This window comes from Carya illinoinensis, chromosome 5 (assembly GCF_018687715.1).
Source record: "Carya illinoinensis cultivar Pawnee chromosome 5, C.illinoinensisPawnee_v1, whole genome shotgun sequence".
Taxonomy (NCBI): Eukaryota; Viridiplantae; Streptophyta; class Magnoliopsida; order Fagales; family Juglandaceae; genus Carya; species Carya illinoinensis.
In genome coordinates this window covers 2,852,456-2,872,444 of record NC_056756.1, presented here as the reverse complement: position 1 = coordinate 2,872,444, position 19,989 = coordinate 2,852,456, and the positions used below count along the sequence as shown (strand labels likewise).

The window sequence follows — 19,989 nt, the reverse complement described above, 5'->3', positions numbered from 1 at the left end:
TAAACTAATGGCAACCATGCCTTCTCGTGTCCCTGAAATCACGCCACACATGATTAGGACGCAACTTTTCTAAAAAGTTCAACACATTATCCCATAAGCTTATAAAATATAATATTTAAATTTGATAAAAATAACCAAACTAACCATTATGTAAAAACGGGATCTCTTTTCCCACAAGAGATGGCTCTGAAAATCCCTAATGGCGTGGCTTATTTTTCTAACTCTCAAACCAATGGAGACTCTTTCTCCCTTCCCTAAATGAGAGGGCTTTTCTTTTTTTTTTTAATATTAATATTATTTTATTCTTTTAAATTACATGAAAATATGTTTTACGAAAAATGATAGGAGTGATAAATTTTATAAAGTCAGAATTAAAAAAATTAAAAAAGAAAAGGAAAATCTAACAACTCTAGTACTGGCGAAAGAGAACAAAAAAATAAAAAATAAAAAAAAAACAACTTTAAATGGGGGGATACACGTGATTTCGTAGTGGGCGACAGTTTTTGGCAGTTTCGATTTTCGAGAAATCGCTAGACGGATAGCAGCCAGTTTCGGCCACCTGGAATTAGCAAACCAACTTTTAGAAGGACGGATTTGCCAGCTTCACCCCAACTGGCAGCACCGTATAACGTTTCTGTATGATTCCTACGATGCTTTTTTTTTTTTTTTTGGGAATAAGATTCCTACGATGCTTGTTTCACCGAGAGACTTGTATTTACCATACAAAAAGGTTTATATTATACATTGTATTTTTTGTATTCAATCTAAAATACAACACCCGGTACAAAGAAGATAGACAAACTGCAGCGCTATTTAATAGCAATAGACTAGGTTGGATTTGGGTATGGAGAATTGTTATGTTGTCAATAATAGTAAAAAAAATAAATAAAAAATAATAATAAAATATTAAATAATAATTAAAAGTAATGAATAGTAATTAAAAGTTGATGAAAACATAATTTAGAATAGTATCAAATCTTACTTTCTGTTTAAAATTTATAACGAATTGAATAATTTAATCTAATTTTAAATTGAATCTAAGATTTAAATATCAAATTCTCAAATTATTGTTTGGTTTCGTCACATGAGATTTTTCAAAATTCTCATATCAAATACAAAATTTACATCTCATCATTATAATTTTCTCAAATTTTTATACAAAATATAATAAATTATTCAACTTTTTAAAATCTCAATTTTATTTTTTCAAATCCAAAAACAATAATAATATTTTTAAATTTTATCTAAAACCAAAAATTTCCATCTCACTTCCTGAATTATAAACTTATCTTAACTCAAAATTTTTTTATATGTGAAATTTATAACTTTTTTCAATTCAACAGATCTTTACATACAAGACTTACAATATTTTTTTACTTCTCGTAAATATATTTACATTCATTTTAAATATATATTATAAAACTCATTTAATCATCTCAACTTATTACTATTATTAAAAAAATTTAACTCAAGTTAACTTAATCCATATTCGGCAAAAGCTACCGATGAAAATATAAGAAAATAAAAGAAGGTCTCGAGTTATTAACTGGAACCCGTAACCCCTTTGAAAGACATGCTCTCCAGCTGCCATAATAACCGAAGAACATGATCCTTTGACCAAACCCAACTGCCGACAATTTACTTATCTTTATTAGGGGTGAGCATCGGCCGGTCCGGACCGGCAAAACCGACCGGACCGGCACTATTTGGACCGGACCGGACCGGACCGAATTGGGTCCGGTCCGGTCCGGTCCCCTTTTTAAGGGACCGAAAAGATTCGGTCCGGTCCCGGTCCGGGAGTTTTTCACCCCGGACCGGACCGGACCGGACCGAATAGAAAAAAAAAAAATATTATTTATATATATTATTTATATAATAGTATTAGCATATTACTAATATATATAATAATATACTATATGTATATATATTAAATATATTACAATATAATTACATAAATATTAAAAAAAATGTCATTAAATATTAGCATATTATATAAATATATAGTTATCACTATTACTATTATTACATATAGTTATTAGTTATAGTATAGTTATTATTACATATATTTATTAGTTATAGTATTATTACTAATAGACTAATAGTATTAGCATATTACTAATATATATATAATACTATATGTATATATATTAAATATATTACAATATAATTACATAAATATTAAAAAAAATGTCATTAGATAAAAAAAAAAAAAAAAAAAATCAACCTTGGACCGAATGGACCGACCGGACCGGACCGGACCGGTCCTGATGGAGTTCGGTCCGGTCCAGGGTTGGAAAACCCTGGACCGAATAGGTTCGGTCCGGTCCACAAAACCTCCCCGGACCGGACCGGACCGGACCGAACTCACCCCTAATCTTTATAGCCCAATCTGAGAACGGACGGGAGCAAGGGAGCGTTTGGATTCCCAATTGACAGGCAGATTTGAATTAAGTTTCATCTCACAATTACACCAACCTCGGCGCCTTTTCCTCACCCCAACATGCTCGGTCAATCTCTCTCCATGTTCCAACTTCCATCCCCTAACTTTTCAATTTTAAATTTTCTGGGTTCTTGGACCTTCTCTGTTTGGCCCAGAATGAAACAACACACGTTTTTTAATCATGTCCATTAATTTTGGACCTAAATGGTTGGGCCTATGTTTCCCTGTTAGTTTGTCCAACTGTTTATAAAGACTTCAACCCCGACCTGCCCACCGCCAGAGGGGCTCTTCTTCTTCAGACTTCATTCATACCCAAAAGACTTCAAGGCTTTTAGCTATAAGGGCCGTTGAAATAATATGAATTCTAATGTAAAATATAGGCCCATGTAATATATATTGGAAATGATCTTGGAGTATGTAAACATGAGTACTTTACGTGGAAATTAGTTCACTTTTTATATCAAATACTAATAGCGATGCAAATTTTGGGATTCATATCATATTTACGTATCGATTACATCAAAGATGTGATTTTCAATACCACGAATATAAATAATCATAATTTAGGAGCAGAGATGTTCAACACAGCCTTAACATAATTAATAAGTATTGAATTCTTTCACTAGTAAGACGGAGGGGTGGGCGGTGGAGCCTCGCCACTCGTCCACCCACCCCCACTGTTAGGCCCTTGCCGATAAATACCCCATCCAACCCACTTATATATGAATTAAAAATAAGTAAATTTCTTTAATAAAATAGCATCGATTTGTTATATGATTTAATATAAAACTCCTCCCCTATTTGCATCTCTTTTTCTTCTATCAATCTTTCAGTTCAACCTCCTAGAGACATCTTTCTCTGTTATGGTATTCAGTCCAAAGTTTTGAAATCCGTTCCGGAGACCATTCCGGTTGAGGCACTGGAACGGAATATTTCGGTACCGGTACGTTTCGGTGTACCGTTTCGGGATTAATTATATATTATATATAAATATTTATATGTATATATAAACTAACAATTAATAAAATAAATACATATATATGTAAGTGTGTGATATGTATATGTGTATATATATAGAAGAATTAAAGATTTATAAAATGAATATATATTGAAAAAAATCACAAACTTGAGTTAAGACACAAAAATAAAAGAAAAAAAATTAAAGAATAGACAAATTATTAAAAATAACAATACTTCTAGTGCACGAAAAGGGGTATTTGAATTCTAAAAGTATAATTTTATTCATTATTTTTTAACTTATTTACAAGAGTTTTTTTTTTTTTTTTTTTTTTTTCGGACCGGAATTACTATTCCGGCCGGAATACCGGAATTCCGGCCGGAATTGACCGGAACGGCCGGAATTTGACCGGAACGGCCGGAATTTGACCCGGAACGGAATAGGTACCTATCCCGTTCCGATCACTGTTCCGGCACGAAAAATTCCGGCCATTCCGGCCGGAACGGAACGGTTTTTAAAACCTTGATTCAGTCACCGGTCATTGTTCTCTCTCTCTCTAGTGTGTAATATATATCTAGTTGGTTTTTGTTCACCATGGGTGGGTGGGGCCCGTGGGGGTGGGTGAAGGCTTGTGGGGGCCAATCAATCCCTGGCGTCCAAATGTGGGCACTCGCCCAGGAAGGATGGTGCTAAGGTTTGAGGGCCTAAATTGTCTCCCAACCCATGTAGAGGCGAGGGGCAGCCAATGACACCCCTTTATCCAAAGAATGTTAGTGAATGTTAGTAATAAAACATTTAATTATAAAATTAAATTAAGTTACAAATAAAACATCTATCATGTCCGTACTAAAATAAATGTTAAAAAGGCAAAATTAAGGTTTGAAAAACCATGATTACGTTAGGATTGATTCAGTGAATGGGGTGATTCAACGGGTTGAATTGGAAGATTCATAACAACTTTGAATAGAGTATTTCAATGTTGATTAAAAATATTAAAAACCACATATAATGCAGTTCAAACATTTAATATTGTGTATAAAAAACTTTAAAGCATAAATTCATTGACTGATTTCAATAAAAATGGTTTCAATAAATATGTAACGAGAAATGACATTTGCCGTTCTAAAGTATGTAAGCCGTGCAGAATCTCTCTGAAAAAAATTGATAAATTTGGGCCTATATGAAAAAATTTATTTTTTAATTATGGATTTCACTTTTTTTAAAGAGAGTGTACGAGATTTGCGCTCACTAATTAAGATTGTATCTAACATTACTCGTTATCTATTTAACCTCAATTGTTGACATTTTTTTTCCTAATAAACAAATAATATAAATACCATTAAGATATAAGTACATGACAAATATATTTTATGCACAACCACAAATCTAATACAAAATACTCATTCAATTTCTAATTTTTTGTTTAACTAAAAATAATAAAGAATTACATGTTTTATTTTTCAAATTTTCTGCAATTATTATTGAATATAATAATGAATAAGTTAATATATGTTTACTTCTATTATATTTTTATACAATAAATTTAAAAAAAAAAAAACTTAATTATTAGATAACTTAAAAATAAATATAATTTTAAATTAGTTGAAATTGGCTAAAATCGATCTGTTAAAGTGGTTTAGTATATGATTAAAAAAATTTATTAAAATCAATTTAGTGACCTATTGAATTTGAACGGTTTGAATCGAATCAAACTATTTTTTTTAGAGGGTTGGATAAGATGGTACACCAAATAGACTGTTTCAACAACTGCGTAAACTCTGGCCGTATCTTTCGAGAGACTGATTTGGGTTGTAAAATCTTTTGGAAAATGATATTATTATCCCTCAATTATAATTTATCTACAATTTTTTTTGTATTTGATTTTTTTTTAATTTTTTATTTTACTTAATGATTAAGGAAGTGAGTATTAATAAAATTATATATTTTTTAAATTTTTTCTTAATGATTAAGGATGTTAAAAAAATACTTAAAATAAAATCAAATACAAATAAAAAAATTTCAAATACACATGAGTGGAAAATATATTTTTTCGAGTGTTCGCTTTACTTCCTGATAGGGGCACGACCGAACACTCGAAAAATGCTATTTGCACACGGCTTGGGGTACCCGCCGCGTACACGAGTCCATATGGCAACTTTAATGAAACGGTGCGTCGCGACGTTGGAACCTTTCCTCATCCTGCCTTCCCCCCTTCACGTACAGAACCCGTTGGAGGGGAAGCTGTTTTTCACATTTTTTTTATTTCGCAAGAACTGCTGTTGCTAATTTTACTAGTTCGATTTTAGAAACAAATTACAATCATCGCTCCCTTGCCCGCCTCCTTCCTTCATGATTTCATCGCTCGTTTCAAGAAGGCGACTATGATACTTTGTCCAAACTAACTTTCCTCCACTTCTTTCGAACGCTTCCTTGATCTTTTTCCCTTCTTTTTCACAGGTGTTTCCTTAAAGCACTTCCCCAAATTCCCCAAGCCCTCTTTTTCCGACCTACCAAGAAACTCTCCCTACTCACTTTTTCACCATAAGAACTGAGTTTTCCATAAAAGCACCAAATGAGGTTAAAAAAAAAAAAAAAAAAAACAGAGGACCGTCATCTTCTACCTTTTGTTAATCAATTCCCAATTATTCATACCACGTAAATAACCCATATGAAACATGGTTATGGGGGGTAGCAACGATCCAACAAATCTAAACCTCAACAAATGACATACCCAAATCACCAAACTCAAACTGAAAAATGGACAGAATCAAACCACAGCGAAACTGAAGTGAGGCTCCCGACCAAGTGAGGAGAAGTTTGGTATATATTTTTTCTCACAACATCTTCATTCAAAATGCTGATGCTTTTGCTTTACTAGATATATTTAAATACATCAAAAGAGAAAAATAGCAACTCCCAAAGAGACATCTCAGTAACATTCACAGTATCAACATAAACAAAATTCGTCAAAATGCTTCTTCTTCGTCTCTCAAAAACCCCTTTTTTCTCCCTGTAAAGCATTTAGACATAGTTTCTCTATTCATTTCTTTTATGTATATATAGATATATTCAAGCGGCAGCTATAGTGCTTGTTCAGAAAGGGTAGTCCTGGGTTTCGTTTGGGGAGGTGGATTCTCTATGGGGCCGGTGCTCTTCGAGTCTTGCATCATAGAACCTCCCAGATCTTGGAGACAAAACCGAAGCGCTTCTGAAACTATTCCTCGTATTACCATTACAAGGAGCACTGTGACACAACCTAGACAAGAAAGGTTGTCTGTGGTGCTGGGTTCCAGAGAAGCCAACTTCCATGTCTGCCAAAGAGGCCAACCCATCATCTCCCTCGACGAAACATGGCCTTCTCGTAGAACTACCAGAGTCCATGAGACTAGCAAATGTATTATGTCCTCAAATGTATCAGAGTTGAAGAAATTGCAGAGAGAGAGAAAGAGACCAGAGACACGAGAGAGAGTGATACGGAGAGGAAAATGGGATGTGACGAGATATAAGAAGTTGGAGAAGACTCGGAAGGGGATGGAGCAATAAACAGCGTCAGGTTTCAGGAATCCGTGCAAGTGAATCCATTGGCTCAAATTACCTGCATCTCAAAGTACCCACCAACTTGCCCAAATTATCACTATTTTTCTCCATTATTTACAATAATGGCATATGCGAAAGAAAAATGCTGACGTGACCTTTTTTCTCTCTCTTTTTTTTATTATTATATCGGATGACGTGGCATTATGCCACGTCAGCCGATTCCGCAACAGGTACCCATCGCCAGGTACCTGTAGCAGTGCTACCGAACACTCCTCATCTTCAACGGCATTATCGAGAACAAGTAGTTGGTTCCGCGATCCCGCAACAGCAACCGCCAGCCAACAAAACAATTTAGCAAGAAACGACGTCGGCGGATGAGTTGTACAATGAACGCACCTGATGCCTTAGCCGACTTATCACCATTTAAAAGCGTCCAGACAAACGAAGCCCGACCCGAGCTGTCGCATTCCCCACCCCAACCCCCACCCCCCGGGCAGGGGTGCAACCCGAGGAACCCGTTTAGAATTTGGGTCCGACCTGAACCGACCCGCGTTTTTGGACAAATTAGGCGGAACCGATCCGACCTGCATATTATGGAGCGGGTCAACCCGTGTTTTTTCCCCAACTTCAGAATCTCAGATTCTCGCCCCCCAAACACATACCCCGTCTTCAACCCTCCTTTTCCTCCAATTCATCACTGTCTAAGTCTCAATTACTCTCAGATATCCTCTTTCCAGATACCCAATTTCATTTTCGTTTCATACTTGAGTGTCAAAAACCTTCATATATATATATATATATATATATCCTCTCTTTCCTCCACAGTATTCCTCCCTCACGCCGAATTACCACCCAACGGAGCCTTATGCAGCAAAACGAGAAAACCCACACTCAGCCAACCGAGACACTTACCTCGCCGGAGAAGATGCCGACAGTAAGCTCTCCTTCCTCCAAGACGGACGTCGACCACCACAGGGCGTTGGAGTTCTTGGTAGCCACAGAATCTGCCAGCCGATCTCCTTCCATCAAGAATGCGCCGCTCCGGTGAGTAAACGACCGCCCCTCACTCCCTCCCTCCGCTCCGTTATTCTCGGTTGAAGACCACAGATCACCCAGACCCATCGCACATTGTTTCCTCTCTCGTAAGCTCTCTGTTTTTCATCTCGTAAGTTCACGGAAAGCGTGAAATCTGAAGATAGGTGAAAAGTGGGTGGGGGGCGAGGGTTTCAGCTGCAGAGTTTATAAGCGGGTCATCGGGTTGTACGGGTTGAATCCGAGTATTGTTTAAAATCGTATTTTTCGGTGCGGGTCGGGTCGGGTCTCACAAACGGGCCGGGCTACTCTGTTTTTTGCACAGCCCTACCCCCGGGGCTTCAACACCAACTTCGGTAAGCATTTGGAGCTTCTACGCTCCTTCCCATCCATCCGATCGAAACAGAGAACCGGGGCCGTGGGTGGGTGGGTGGTTGGTTCGGGTCTGGTTGGCTTGTATCCGACTCGTTCGACTACACAGTTCTGAAACTGAAATAAATTTGAGGAGCAGTGACTGCACGTCTACGTCATAGTAGTAATGGATGGCCTATCTCCATTCTTTGAAAGGCAATTAATCATGTATTAAATGCCAAAGAAAAAAGACAATTGCTCTAAGCCTCTACGCTCTACTAAAGTTGCGTTTCAGCAGCTCAACCACCACCCCATTGACCGCTTCGTATCGCTATCCTTTTCACCACATAGTCTGACTAGACTGCCTCTCTTTGTGCCAGGTTCTGTTTTGCGCATTTCGACGATTAATAGCCTCTTTGAAGGAGATTAAGCGATTGAAATTGCAATTCTGAACCATTTTCTGGTTTCGATTTCAGTAGCTAAAGATGGGAAAGAAGCATGTCATGGTGCCGGCCCAGGAGGTTGACTTATCCACCGTCAAGTACGAACCCGAATCTATCCAAGGTCGCTTACATGATCGAATTTCATGCGCAAACTTTGTTAATTGCAATCTTTGTATGATAAATTTAAAACTGTATTCTGATCCATATTGAACCGAAGCTCAATTACTTTTTTTGAAATTTGGTTTCAATGGCCTGCAGCACCGCATTTGACGGGGTTCATATTCAAGGTTTTTGTGAGCATAATTGAAGCGCCGGTGATAGGCTCCCTACTCATATCTTACTTGAAGAAGAAGAATAAATTCATCGAGGTCTGTTTTTTTCTTTTTGGTTACTTCTTAACTCGAATTTATAATTGCAATTGGATTTCCAGCTATAGGAGACTGAATTGGCAATTAACAGTTGTTTCGGAATACGGTGATACCAGAGACTCCCATGTTTAAACCTGAGTTTCCTCCTCAAGGTTTTTTTGCCTCTCTCTCTCTCTCTCTCTCTCTCTCTCTCTCTCTCTCTCTCTCTTTTGTGTGACAATATGAGTTCATTTTCTTTGGTTAAAGTTATAACATATTTTGTGCGTCGATATAGATATATTGTTATTGTTCTTCTGTGTTGTTCATCTGTTAATTTAAGTAATCGCTTTCTTTGCTAGAGTAAGTTTTTTTTGGCACGAAATGATTCAATGAGTTTGATGTGAAATTAGAACCAGAACATGGCGTTGTCACCTTCGATGAGGACGGGAAACCAGAAGACCGAGTTGAATCGGCTTTGAAGTGTCTTCCAGATTACGATCTTCCTGGCAGCTGGAATGGTAATCAAGATCCACCATTCAAGTACTGGAAGATCCGTGATTATGCTTATGCTTATCGGTCTGGGCTTGCGACCCCATCTATAGTAAGTTTCTATTATTTGCTAGTAATCGCGTTCATTTTCACCTGGATTACAACAGGAAAGTTCCCATTTCAATATGTAGGTGGCAGAGCGCATCATCCCAATTATCGAGGAGTTCAGCAGTAAGAAGCCCCCGCAACCATTGTTGATTTCCTTTGAGGCTGAGGAAGTCAGGAAGCAAGCTGCAGCTTCTACAAAAAGGTTTGAGGAAGGTAAGGCTGAGCTGTGATGGTTTTATTCAGGCATATGATGCTATTTGCAGGTTTAATAACTATAACAAGTAATTCCACTCTAATGTAAAATTTTATCATGTATAATTGTGTTGACTGCAGTGGAAATATACCCCAGTTAATAATTATGGCATCTTTGGATGTCGTTAATGCAGGAAAGCCGTTATCTATATTGGATGGGATTTTCATGGCAATCAAGGATGATATAGATTGCCTTCCTCATCCATCTAAGAGTAAATGGCTATGGATTTTTTTTTTTTTAAATGATTTTGTCAGACTTTATTTGATGTATTAGCAAACTCACAGTATCATTTTATTGTGACAGGCGGTAGTACATGGATGCATCAGGTTCGCTCTGTCAAAAAGGATGCGGTTTGTGTTTCAAGACTGCGAAGCTGTGGTGTGATCCTTTTAGGGAAAGCAAATATGCATGAGTTTGGCATGGGTACGACTGGAAATAACCCTAATTTTGGGTACGTTTATTTCTTAGCAGTTGAAATAATGCAATTTCAATACTGATGTTGATGTTTGACATGAACACTATGTCTATGGCAAGGTGATATCCAACGCTTTTTAAGTGACAATTATCCATGCAGTCAGACAAATTGATGGTGGATAGTGGATGTGTTACGAGTGCCTGCCTGAGAAGTGTACACGTTACGATGTCACATGTGAATGGGATTATTTTCCCAAATATTGAAAATATTGTAGTCATTGCCAAAAAATTCTTTAATTTTACTTTGTTGAGATTTGCAATAGCTGTCAAGATCTTCAGTTTTAGATCTAATAATGTACATAGATGGTGAAAACTTCACCTTTCTGTTATGTTGGTAGTTTCTGGGCACCTTGATAGGGGGGAAGGAAAAGGGTCAGTGGGTTGGGTTTGGGTTGGATTTTTCTTCCGAGTAGTGTGCCAGACACTGTGCTTGTAACTGGGATGGGAAAATGCAAGCTGGAACCAATTCAACCTTGGCAGGGCTTGAACTTTGAATGTAGTATAGTTAGTTATCCAGGTTGGTGGGTTTGTGAGTTTTGCTTGGGTTTTAACTGTTTACTAGTGATGATTGGATCAACCTGAAACTTACTTAGGGTCCACTTAATCCCAACTCTGACCTGTAAGTAGTTTAGTAATTTCCGGTTTCCAGCTGTTTGGTTATGCTAGGCCTTGGGAAAAAAACTTCTAGTCCAGCTAACATAATCCTATCTCAATGTACTGAGCATGTTAGTCTTTCCAGATAATTATTTTGCATAATTTTTCTCTTATTACTTGTAAATATATATATATTTTGCATAATTTTTCATTTGTAAAATATTTCCACATGGATGAACTGACAGACTTCAGCAACTTGAGGAATTGTTCAATTGTTATATTTTGTTTCAGATAATGGAATCTCACTACTATATTTTGTTTACTCTTTCTTTCATAACCTTATAAGTACATTCATAACCTTATAAGTAGGGCTGCAAATGAACAGAGCCGCTCGTGAACAATTCAAGATCGACTCGTATAAACTCGACTCGGATTCGGTTCATTTAATAAATGAGTTGTTCATGAACATTAATATTAGTTCGAATATTAAACGAGCAAAACTCGTATAATCTCGACTCGATTCGGTTTAAGCTCGTGAACAATATTCGTATAAACTCGATTCGACTCGTTTTGAACTCGTCACAATACTTGTAATATTTATATATATACATATATACTTACATGTATTCTTTTATTATATATATTTTATATGCTATGTATATTATTTTTTATACTTTGTATAAGTAATATATATAAAAAATAATATATGTTGTTATTTTAAGTTTATGTATAAGTAACATGTTTTATTATTTTACAATAATAATTTATCTAGTTCATAAAAGAATTATTGAGTCAAATATAAAAATTTTCTAAAAATAAACAGCTCTAATTGATTGTCTTAACTAATCATATTTTAATTATTTGGCCATATTTAATATTATATCAATGATAATCGAATATTTAATATTAAATTAATAGTTTAATTATGTAATTTTTTAAATGACTTTAATGTATTAGGTATTCTTGATGCCATATGTATTGGAAAGTGACAATGAATCAATGTTACATTGATATCTAGTTAAAATTGATTAAAAAAAATAATCTCATTTGTGCTTCAGCCAACCAAAAATAAAATAAAATTGTGGATCAGATTTTAACCGAGCTCGAGTCGAGCTACTCGAGCTCATATAAACTCGTATAATTTTTGTACTCGAGTTCGAGTCGAGTTCGATCATCATTTATTTTATACGAGTCGAGCTCGATCAGAAATTTTCAGTATTTTTCGAGTTCGAGTCGAGTTCGAGCGGATATATATGCTAAACGAGCTCTTGACCCCCTACTCGAATTCGACTCGATTCGGTTCGTTTGCAGCCCTACTTATAAGTACATGCATACTTGTAACTGAGAGTTTTTAATTTCTTGGGGAATAGTTCCTTGTTTTCTCCCTTCCCAGTTTAGACAATATTTATTTCCCTGATTTATGTAATTTGAAGTGCAGAACAGCAAGAAATCCTCATGCACCTGAAAGGTATACTGGTGGATCTTCCTCAGGTCCTGCAGCAATTGTAGCTTCTGGACTATGCTCTGCTGCACTTGGAACAGATGGCGGAGGTTGTGCAAATAGAATATGTTGGCTGCACTGTGATTATCATTTCTTATTTGCTAATTTTTTATGCTTGCTGTAACATTAAAAGGCAGGTTCAATCCGTATTCCTTCATCCCTCTGTGGTGTAGTGGGCTTCAAGACAACGTATGGACGGACGGATATGGAAGGGTAAGCCTTCCAGCTGTGGGATCGAGCGCGATGATATATTGCTAATATATCTGGGCCTTATGCTTTTACAAAATAGATATTGCTCACTACTTGAAAATGAAAACTATATTTTTATTCCATTGTAGCATCTGATATATCTTCTATTTAACAGTAAATTTATTCTTGGAGTTATCCTGTAGGTCAACCCCCTTGGAAAAAGTCACTGTGGTTCTTGTGTAAGGATGGTAGTTGTTATGATTATTATAATGATCCTCCCCGGACCAAGGTAGAAAATATTGAGAAAAATAGATAATTCGCAACCACTGATAAATGATTCCTTGACAAGTTAAGGATTGGTAATCGTTTTTTGAAATCGAATGGATTCGATCTTAACTTCTACATACATGAGGAAGGTAATAAGAAAAAGGAAAGAAAAAACTCTCTGTGAGGCGAGTAAGTTAAATATGTGGTAAAATTTAATTTACACCGTGTGTAAGAGTATGAAATGGCTTAACTTATATATAAAAAAAGAGAGTATGAAATGGCTTAAGCTCCAATTAAAATATAGTTGGCTTAGGATCCAATGAGTCTGACTATTGCTTCTGCCTCAATCAGTGCAACCCTTGCAATATGGCCAATAGGAAGGGCCAGGAGTCCTCAGTTATTCACTCTCTAAACGTTTACTTAATGGCATTAATGTACTGAAGATACTTTTTATGCTGTGGGAAGATATTTTTATTATTATTATTTTTTTTAAGGATGAATGATTAAAATCATTGTATTTGGAACCTTTTCTTTGTAGATCATTATGTGATGCTGGGACCGTGGAGATTATTGGACCAATTGCGTCAACAGTGGAGGATGTCATGCTAGTGTAAGCATTTCATGCTCGTGAAGATGTTCATCAGTACTCTGGCTTGTTATGAATTTCATCCTATTTCGGTTCCTAGCTTGGGTCTATTGTTGATGTATTTTCAGTTACATTGGAAGACATCTAAGTTCTGCATCAATATTTCTCTCTCTATTGCATAACTCTTGAATCATTAAGACCTCCCAAATTGGAATGTCCATTTTTTAGGATATTATGGATATTGAATTAACTTGAAGTGCATAATCCTTTTGCTCATAGTATCTATTATTTGCAAGTATGTCATGGATTCCCGGTTCTGTACATTACATCAGTGTTCAATGCATGCATGTTACAAAATATTGGCTTGTTTAAGTGAGCCGTTAATAACCATTTGGTTGAGAATACTAGCTATGTTCCTTAATTTGATCTCATTGCACTATAATTTATCAGGTATGCAGCAATCTTGGGATCCTCTCTTGCAAGTAGAAACAGTTTACAACCGGTAACTTTAGTAAACCTTGTTACCTATCAAAATAGCATACACGTTTTTACTTGTTGAAAAACAAAAATGTACAAGTTCACCTACTCCATTTATCTTTCTATTTTTTAAGGATTGGGTCATTTGACTAGTATCTCATGGTTTGTCAATAAAAGAATATCCCCTACATTGCATGTTGTTGATCCTATTTAGATATCCAACATTTGAAGGGGACATCATCTAATGCATTGTTTTTCACGTAAAACTCGTAAGTTTCCAATATTACCCTCCTTAATTTGAACTCAAATAAAGTCGAGGAAAAAATGGGTGTAGACTTCTTGAATGGAGGGCAAGTTGGGAAGGTAATTAAAATTGTGTCCATTGACTTTTCAAAGGAGGCAATGTCCCAAAATAGAATAGACCAACAATATATTTTTTTGATCGGTAGAATAGACCAACAATATGAGACAGGGAGTGCGTAGCAAAAACATAAAAAGAAGATACATGCCCCATTGATTGCAATAAATTCAGAAGTGGAATTCATAATAGCTCTCACAGCTCATCATCATTCCAATCATGCATTTGCATTGACTGCCGATTTGTTTAATTTGTCTAGAACCAAGTTGTCAGTTACTTCACTGGTTCTCATTTATTTTCCCAATTCAGTTTGGATTATGGCTTAGTTGAGTTACATGGCCCTTTTTAATTTCTTCCAATTGTTCTGGGCATTTAGTCGGAATAGTTATCATTTTTGTAAGTGGAATTAGTTATTTATATAGCTTGGTATAGACATACCTATGATATCTTTGATAGCTTTTATTCCTCTAGAATGTTAATTATGATGCACCTTTGTTAATTTATTTGAACTGTGTATCACATTTAAATTTAACTATACTTTGATTTGTAGTCCGCACCTTGTTTGCCAATACTGTCAGCACACGACAGTTTAAACGCTTTGGAATCATTGCGAATTGGAAAGTATACAACGGTAATCTCACACTGGTTTTCACCAAAGTGGATGAAATTTAACTGCTTTAGATATCAGACGTCATTGTAAGAGTATATGATTTTTCTACTGCAGTGGTTCAATGATGTAAACTCGACTGATATTTCTGATAAGTGTGAAGATATTCTAGGTCTGCTGTGCAAAACTCATGGTTGTAGAGTAAGTGCATTATGACTACTATGCACTTTATAACAATTTTACCATTCACCCTTGTGTTATTTAGTTTTGAAATAAAATGGCTTTTTCTGTCCTTTGACATGCTAATAGTTTGCTCTGATAATACATTTAAACTTGAGAATTAAAATGCTCATTCAATCACACTGGTTAGATGCTTCATATTTCATGTATTATTTTTCAAGATGGTGGAGATTGTTATACCTGAGCTCCATGAGATGCGCAATGCTCATCTTGTTTCAATTGGATCTGAAATGCTGTGTTCCGTGAATCCTGATTGTGAGGATGGGTATGTTTCTTTGCCTTTGTCGAAGGAACATTAAATAGTAGGTTTATTGTATACTGAAACTGGAACAAAGACCTTTCTACAAGTTATTGGAGTTTTTCAGAGTGATTGCTATTATTATCCCAGGATGACATTATTTATAAAAAAGACAGAACTAATGGTGGCATTATATTAAATTGATATGTTCTCCCTCCTTTTGTCATTCTGAAGGAAAGCTGCAAGAATGACGTACGATACTCGTACTAGTTTGGCCCTTTTTCGATCATTTACCGCATCAGACTATGTTGCTGCCCAGTGTCTCAGGTGAGTCATAATAACTATCATTTACTGCATCAGACTATGTATGCTGTTCAGATAATTGATTCTTCATAATTTATATCGGAATTGTCTAATCCTTACAAGCTTCCTTAGTTTACATGGATTGTCAGGAAGGTCTATGATGTTTCATAAAAGAGGGATTGATTCTCCCCCTTAAGTAGATATGTGATCTTCAGGGTAGGAATCTAGCGAGCTGAAAGGCTTATCATCTATCTCCCACTTTGTATCTCTAATATCTACACACTGCTCACACTGCTCCATAGCTGTTCATTTTCTTTCCTTGTTCCCTTTTCAAGGGATTTTTCATGAATTGTACTGGATGTGAAAGCCTAGTAAATTAATGACTGGTTTATTTCTAATCTCATGCATGTTAAAAGCTACAGTACCGTGCTTTCTGAAATGCTTCATTGAATTTGCCATCTCTGGGTGAAGCTAGATTAATAACAAATTACCAATGAAAACTTGGAGAGCTCTTTGGAAAGCTCAAAAGCGGGTCATGAGAATGGGGAGAGTGGTCTTGTTTCCCACTTTTTGTTTGTTAAGACGTGAAAACATTGTTTGTGATTGCTCATGAGTTTTCACAGTATAAAAGACCCAGATGTCTTTTCTGGATATATTTATCTACTATTTATGGTTGTTCATAAACTCTTAAAGTATCCAGGTGCAGGGGCACCCTATTCCTACCATGATGTGTGGCACCTTGACCAGGCCTGATGGACCTCCAGAAAATAGTTCCTTCCATACATTTTAGGTCTATTTTTTCTTGTTCATTCTTCACACAAGGAATGATATCTTATCTTCAGAAAGCTCTCGTTTTTTATTTCATTCTAAATGCATGATACAGAGAACTGGGGATACTGATTATATGCTTACTGATCTTCTTTTCTTAGAGACCCTTGGGGAAATATCTGAGATACTTCTTCAATATATCATGCCAACTTATGTCAGATGTTGTAGATCTAATTTTACCCATCCACTTTATACAATGGTTTACACCATCATTTTCAGAAAAATATGGTTTAAATGTCATAGACATAGAACTTTAGAAATATCTAGCGCATTTTATCATCTATTACATTCTCATTTAAGACTGTATTATAACAAGTGAGATACTCAAATGTTCCTTGCTTGGTCTAATTTAGAAATCTTATTGTTTTTTTCATCTACTCTTCAGGCGAAGGATTATGTACCATCACATGGCAATATTCAAGAACGTTGATGTCATAGTGACCCCAACAACTGGGTATGTAAGCTTAATCGATCACTTTGATAATAAGTGCAGCTAATGTATCAGATCATTATACATAATTAATCCAATGGGGGACAGGATTTGGATATGGACTACTACAGCCCGTCACTGTGGTACTACAGTTCTTTTCTGGCTCTTTTTTTAGAAGTATTGAATAAATATCTTCCCCCCCCCCCCCCCCCCCCCCCTTTTTTTTTTTTTTTTTTTCCGGTTTTCGGCTTCCTGGTAATTATTGACTAAAGGCCTGATCCAGTCTGATCATGATCCTTTTATGCATAATTTCTACAAAGCTTATATTTAGGTTTATATCATGCACATTGCACATTCTGAACGAGCTCGGTCTCTGCTTTTGTCAGTTTCTGGGAGTTACTTTAGCCATTTGCTTCTAGTTAGAGTTTCAGTAAATCGTATTACTCTGCTTATCAAAGAAAATACTAGTTTTAATTGGGCACTTGTTTATTTCTAATTGGTTATCATGTGTAACCTGCATATGATATTTTTCTTTGAGATATTGTAACTGGACAGATTTGCTTTCTTATGCATAACAGCATGACAGCTCCCATGATACCTCCTAGTGCGCTTCTACATGGGGAGACAGACATGCAGGTTACAGGTCTGTTCATCAAAAGATTATTCTGTCACTTGAAAAATATGAATTTGAAAAGTGATTTTTCAACCAAGATGATTGTTTCCAAATCTGCAACTGAAAAATACTCATTATAGTCCATAACTTCGGCCTGTTGTTAGAAGGCCTCAATGGGCCAAATATGATTTAGAACTCCACAGAAGGCCCAAGAGACCTTGTTCATCCCACGAGACCAATTTACGCATCTATCATTTCATCCCATGCAGCATTTTACTCCAGGTACGAGCATATGTACCTCTTAATGCCCTTAATCTGAAAATAGCACCTAAGCTACGTAGAGCAAGTGGGATGTAGTTATGTCACTGCATGAGATTCTAAAACCTTGCAAATCTTGAGATGGTTGATCAAATTCTAAAGCTACAATTGACCATATGAAATTTTAAATTAGGCCATGTCTCTTTTTTGTTACTTTCAATTGAATTATCTCCAATTTCTAAAATTCGAGATTGTTCGTTAGGCATGTTCTGGTATTGTAGATTCAATTATCTCCAATTTGAAATTGCAAAATAGGCAATTGGCCAGTTTCCCTTTTGTCATCAGAGATTCTCCATTTTATGTCTCTTCATGCTCCATGTGTAGTACAATGTTGTTTCCTGGTACATCTGCTTTTTATACATAATTTTTACACCTCTTACCATTTTTAAAGTCTCCTTCCTGTTGTTTTTCAGGTGATCTTATGCGGTTTACCCTTGCAGCAAATCTTCTTGGACTTCCTGCCATTTCTGTGCCTGTGAGTGATGCATGTCTTATTCTTAAACTCATATCTTATTGTTGTATTGTTTACATACGTATTCCCGGCAGTTCACTTTCATTCTCGGTAAGTATGTGTAGACTTCCACCCACATCATCAATTATGAATATTTGTGCTTTCTACAAATGTTGCAAGAATTCCCACCGATCATAATGCATTTAGAAGCAAGATCTGTAAAATTTTAGTCCGAAGAGTAAGAAATATAAAAAGGAAAAGAAAGGGAAATCCAAGTGTGGGTTTTTTCTTGATTTTTCTGTTTATTTTCTTAAGTAGAACATAAGATGCTGGATAATTGGAGGAACAATCAATATTATGGTACTCTGAAACATATATGGATGTCAAATAATGTAAATAAACTGTAGCCCTACTTCCCAAGCTGGGTTGATGCTGAAATCTCAAATAACTGATTGGGTTGATCAGTTGATGGGTTGGTGGCATTTTGTTTCCCCTTCCATATCATATGCTAATTAGTAAGCCATTAATTATGCATATGATCCTAGTGGAAACTTCTTTCACATAATTTGACCTTGAGAAAGCACTCTTTAATGTTACCCTCACCTATCTCTGTAAGATTTACTTCCTAAATTATGTTTTAAAGCACTTTCTGTTTGTTTTAGTGTTGACCTTTAAATTATTCTTCTTGTTTTCAAAAAAAGAAGAGAATTTGAACCCTTCGTGCAAATTCAAACAATTGGTATATGAGCTCAAGTGTTCAACCCAAGCCCTAACGCATAAAGCTAATTTTAAGGAGTTTGAAGTCAATCTTGTACTCTATTAATTTTTTCTTTGGCACAACTCCAAGGTGCTTGATAGCCCATTACATTCAATACCATTCAAAGCAATGGCATATGACCTATTAAGAATTTTGGATTGTTTTGTGACCACCTTTGATGTTCACGCTTTTGTTGCCTTATTATCTTATTGTGGATCAATATTATAACTTTCAGGTCGGTTTTGATAAACAAGGACTTCCAATAGGTTTGCAACTAATAGGCCGTCCATGGGGTGAAGCTTCCCTTTTGCGTGTGGCTTCTGCTATAGAGGTTTCATCAGTTCTTATATATTATTAAGAGAAGGAAAATTGATAATTTCTAGGGCAAGTTACCCATAACTTATGTTTTTTCAGGAGCTGTGTGTAAAGTCCAAGAAGAAGCCTGTGTCTTTTTATGACGTTCTGAAGACTAACTAAAGTGCTGCCTCTTGCTGCTCGTGATAGCCATTTGTTAAAACGCAAGATGTGAGGATTCTATGCTGATTGGCCCACTTCCAACATCAGTTTCCTTGGTGAAATTGATCCGTTGTGACAATAAATATCCATCTTCTATTGGATAAGTTGTAGACGTTTTCATCAACTTCCTAGAGGTTTGTATGTAATGGGCTTCAGCAGGAGACTCGGTACCATGTAGTTGTTATGGAAACAGATAAAGAGACTGAATTGCTTTGAGAGTCAGTTTCTCTTGTTTGCCATGTTCATACCTATTTCAAAGCACAATTGTAAGTTTTTTGTTGCCG

At 35.9% G+C, this 19,989-nt stretch overlaps 1 protein-coding gene across 4 annotated transcripts; it reads left to right on the top strand.

Moving 5' to 3' along the window:
• The first annotated feature begins 8,350 nt into the window (after nt 1-8,350).
• On the top strand, nt 8,351-19,927 carry LOC122310983 (fatty acid amide hydrolase-like). Of its 4 annotated transcripts, none has more exons than XM_043125295.1 (21): nt 8,359-8,698; nt 8,795-8,882; nt 9,020-9,129; nt 9,221-9,281; nt 9,519-9,709; nt 9,789-9,918; nt 10,092-10,169; nt 10,262-10,409; nt 12,465-12,577; nt 12,665-12,740; nt 13,522-13,593; nt 14,020-14,071; nt 14,955-15,035; nt 15,129-15,212; nt 15,413-15,516; nt 15,724-15,816; nt 17,006-17,074; nt 17,629-17,693; nt 18,395-18,456; nt 19,425-19,520; nt 19,604-19,927. In XM_043125295.1, the coding sequence occupies exons 2-21, from the start codon at nt 8,804-8,806 to the stop codon at nt 19,664-19,666; spliced, it is 1,827 nt and encodes a 608-aa protein (XP_042981229.1). In that variant the 5' UTR covers nt 8,359-8,698; nt 8,795-8,803; the 3' UTR covers nt 19,667-19,927. The 4 variants fall into 4 exon arrangements, 3 of the variants coding, with proteins under 3 accessions (XP_042981230.1, XP_042981229.1, XP_042981231.1); XM_043125297.1 differs by having other exon boundaries at nt 8,360-8,698; nt 9,192-9,281; XR_006242713.1 differs by lacking the exons at nt 19,425-19,520; nt 19,604-19,927 and adding an exon at nt 17,159-17,193 and having other exon boundaries at nt 8,351-8,698.
• Nucleotides 19,928-19,989: the final 62 nt, after the last annotated feature.

Excerpts from the sequence above, each read along its gene's own strand:
- LOC122310983 (XM_043125295.1), top strand. The coding sequence starts at position 8,804 with ATGGGAAAGAAGCATGTCATGGTGCCGGCCCAGGAGGTTGACTTATCC. Across the intron at positions 9,130-9,220 it reads AGAAGAATAAATTCATCGAG|TTGTTTCGGAATACGGTGAT; the intron begins GTCTGTTTTTTT and ends GGCAATTAACAG. Across the intron at positions 9,919-10,091 it reads TACAAAAAGGTTTGAGGAAG|GAAAGCCGTTATCTATATTG; the intron begins GTAAGGCTGAGC and ends TCGTTAATGCAG.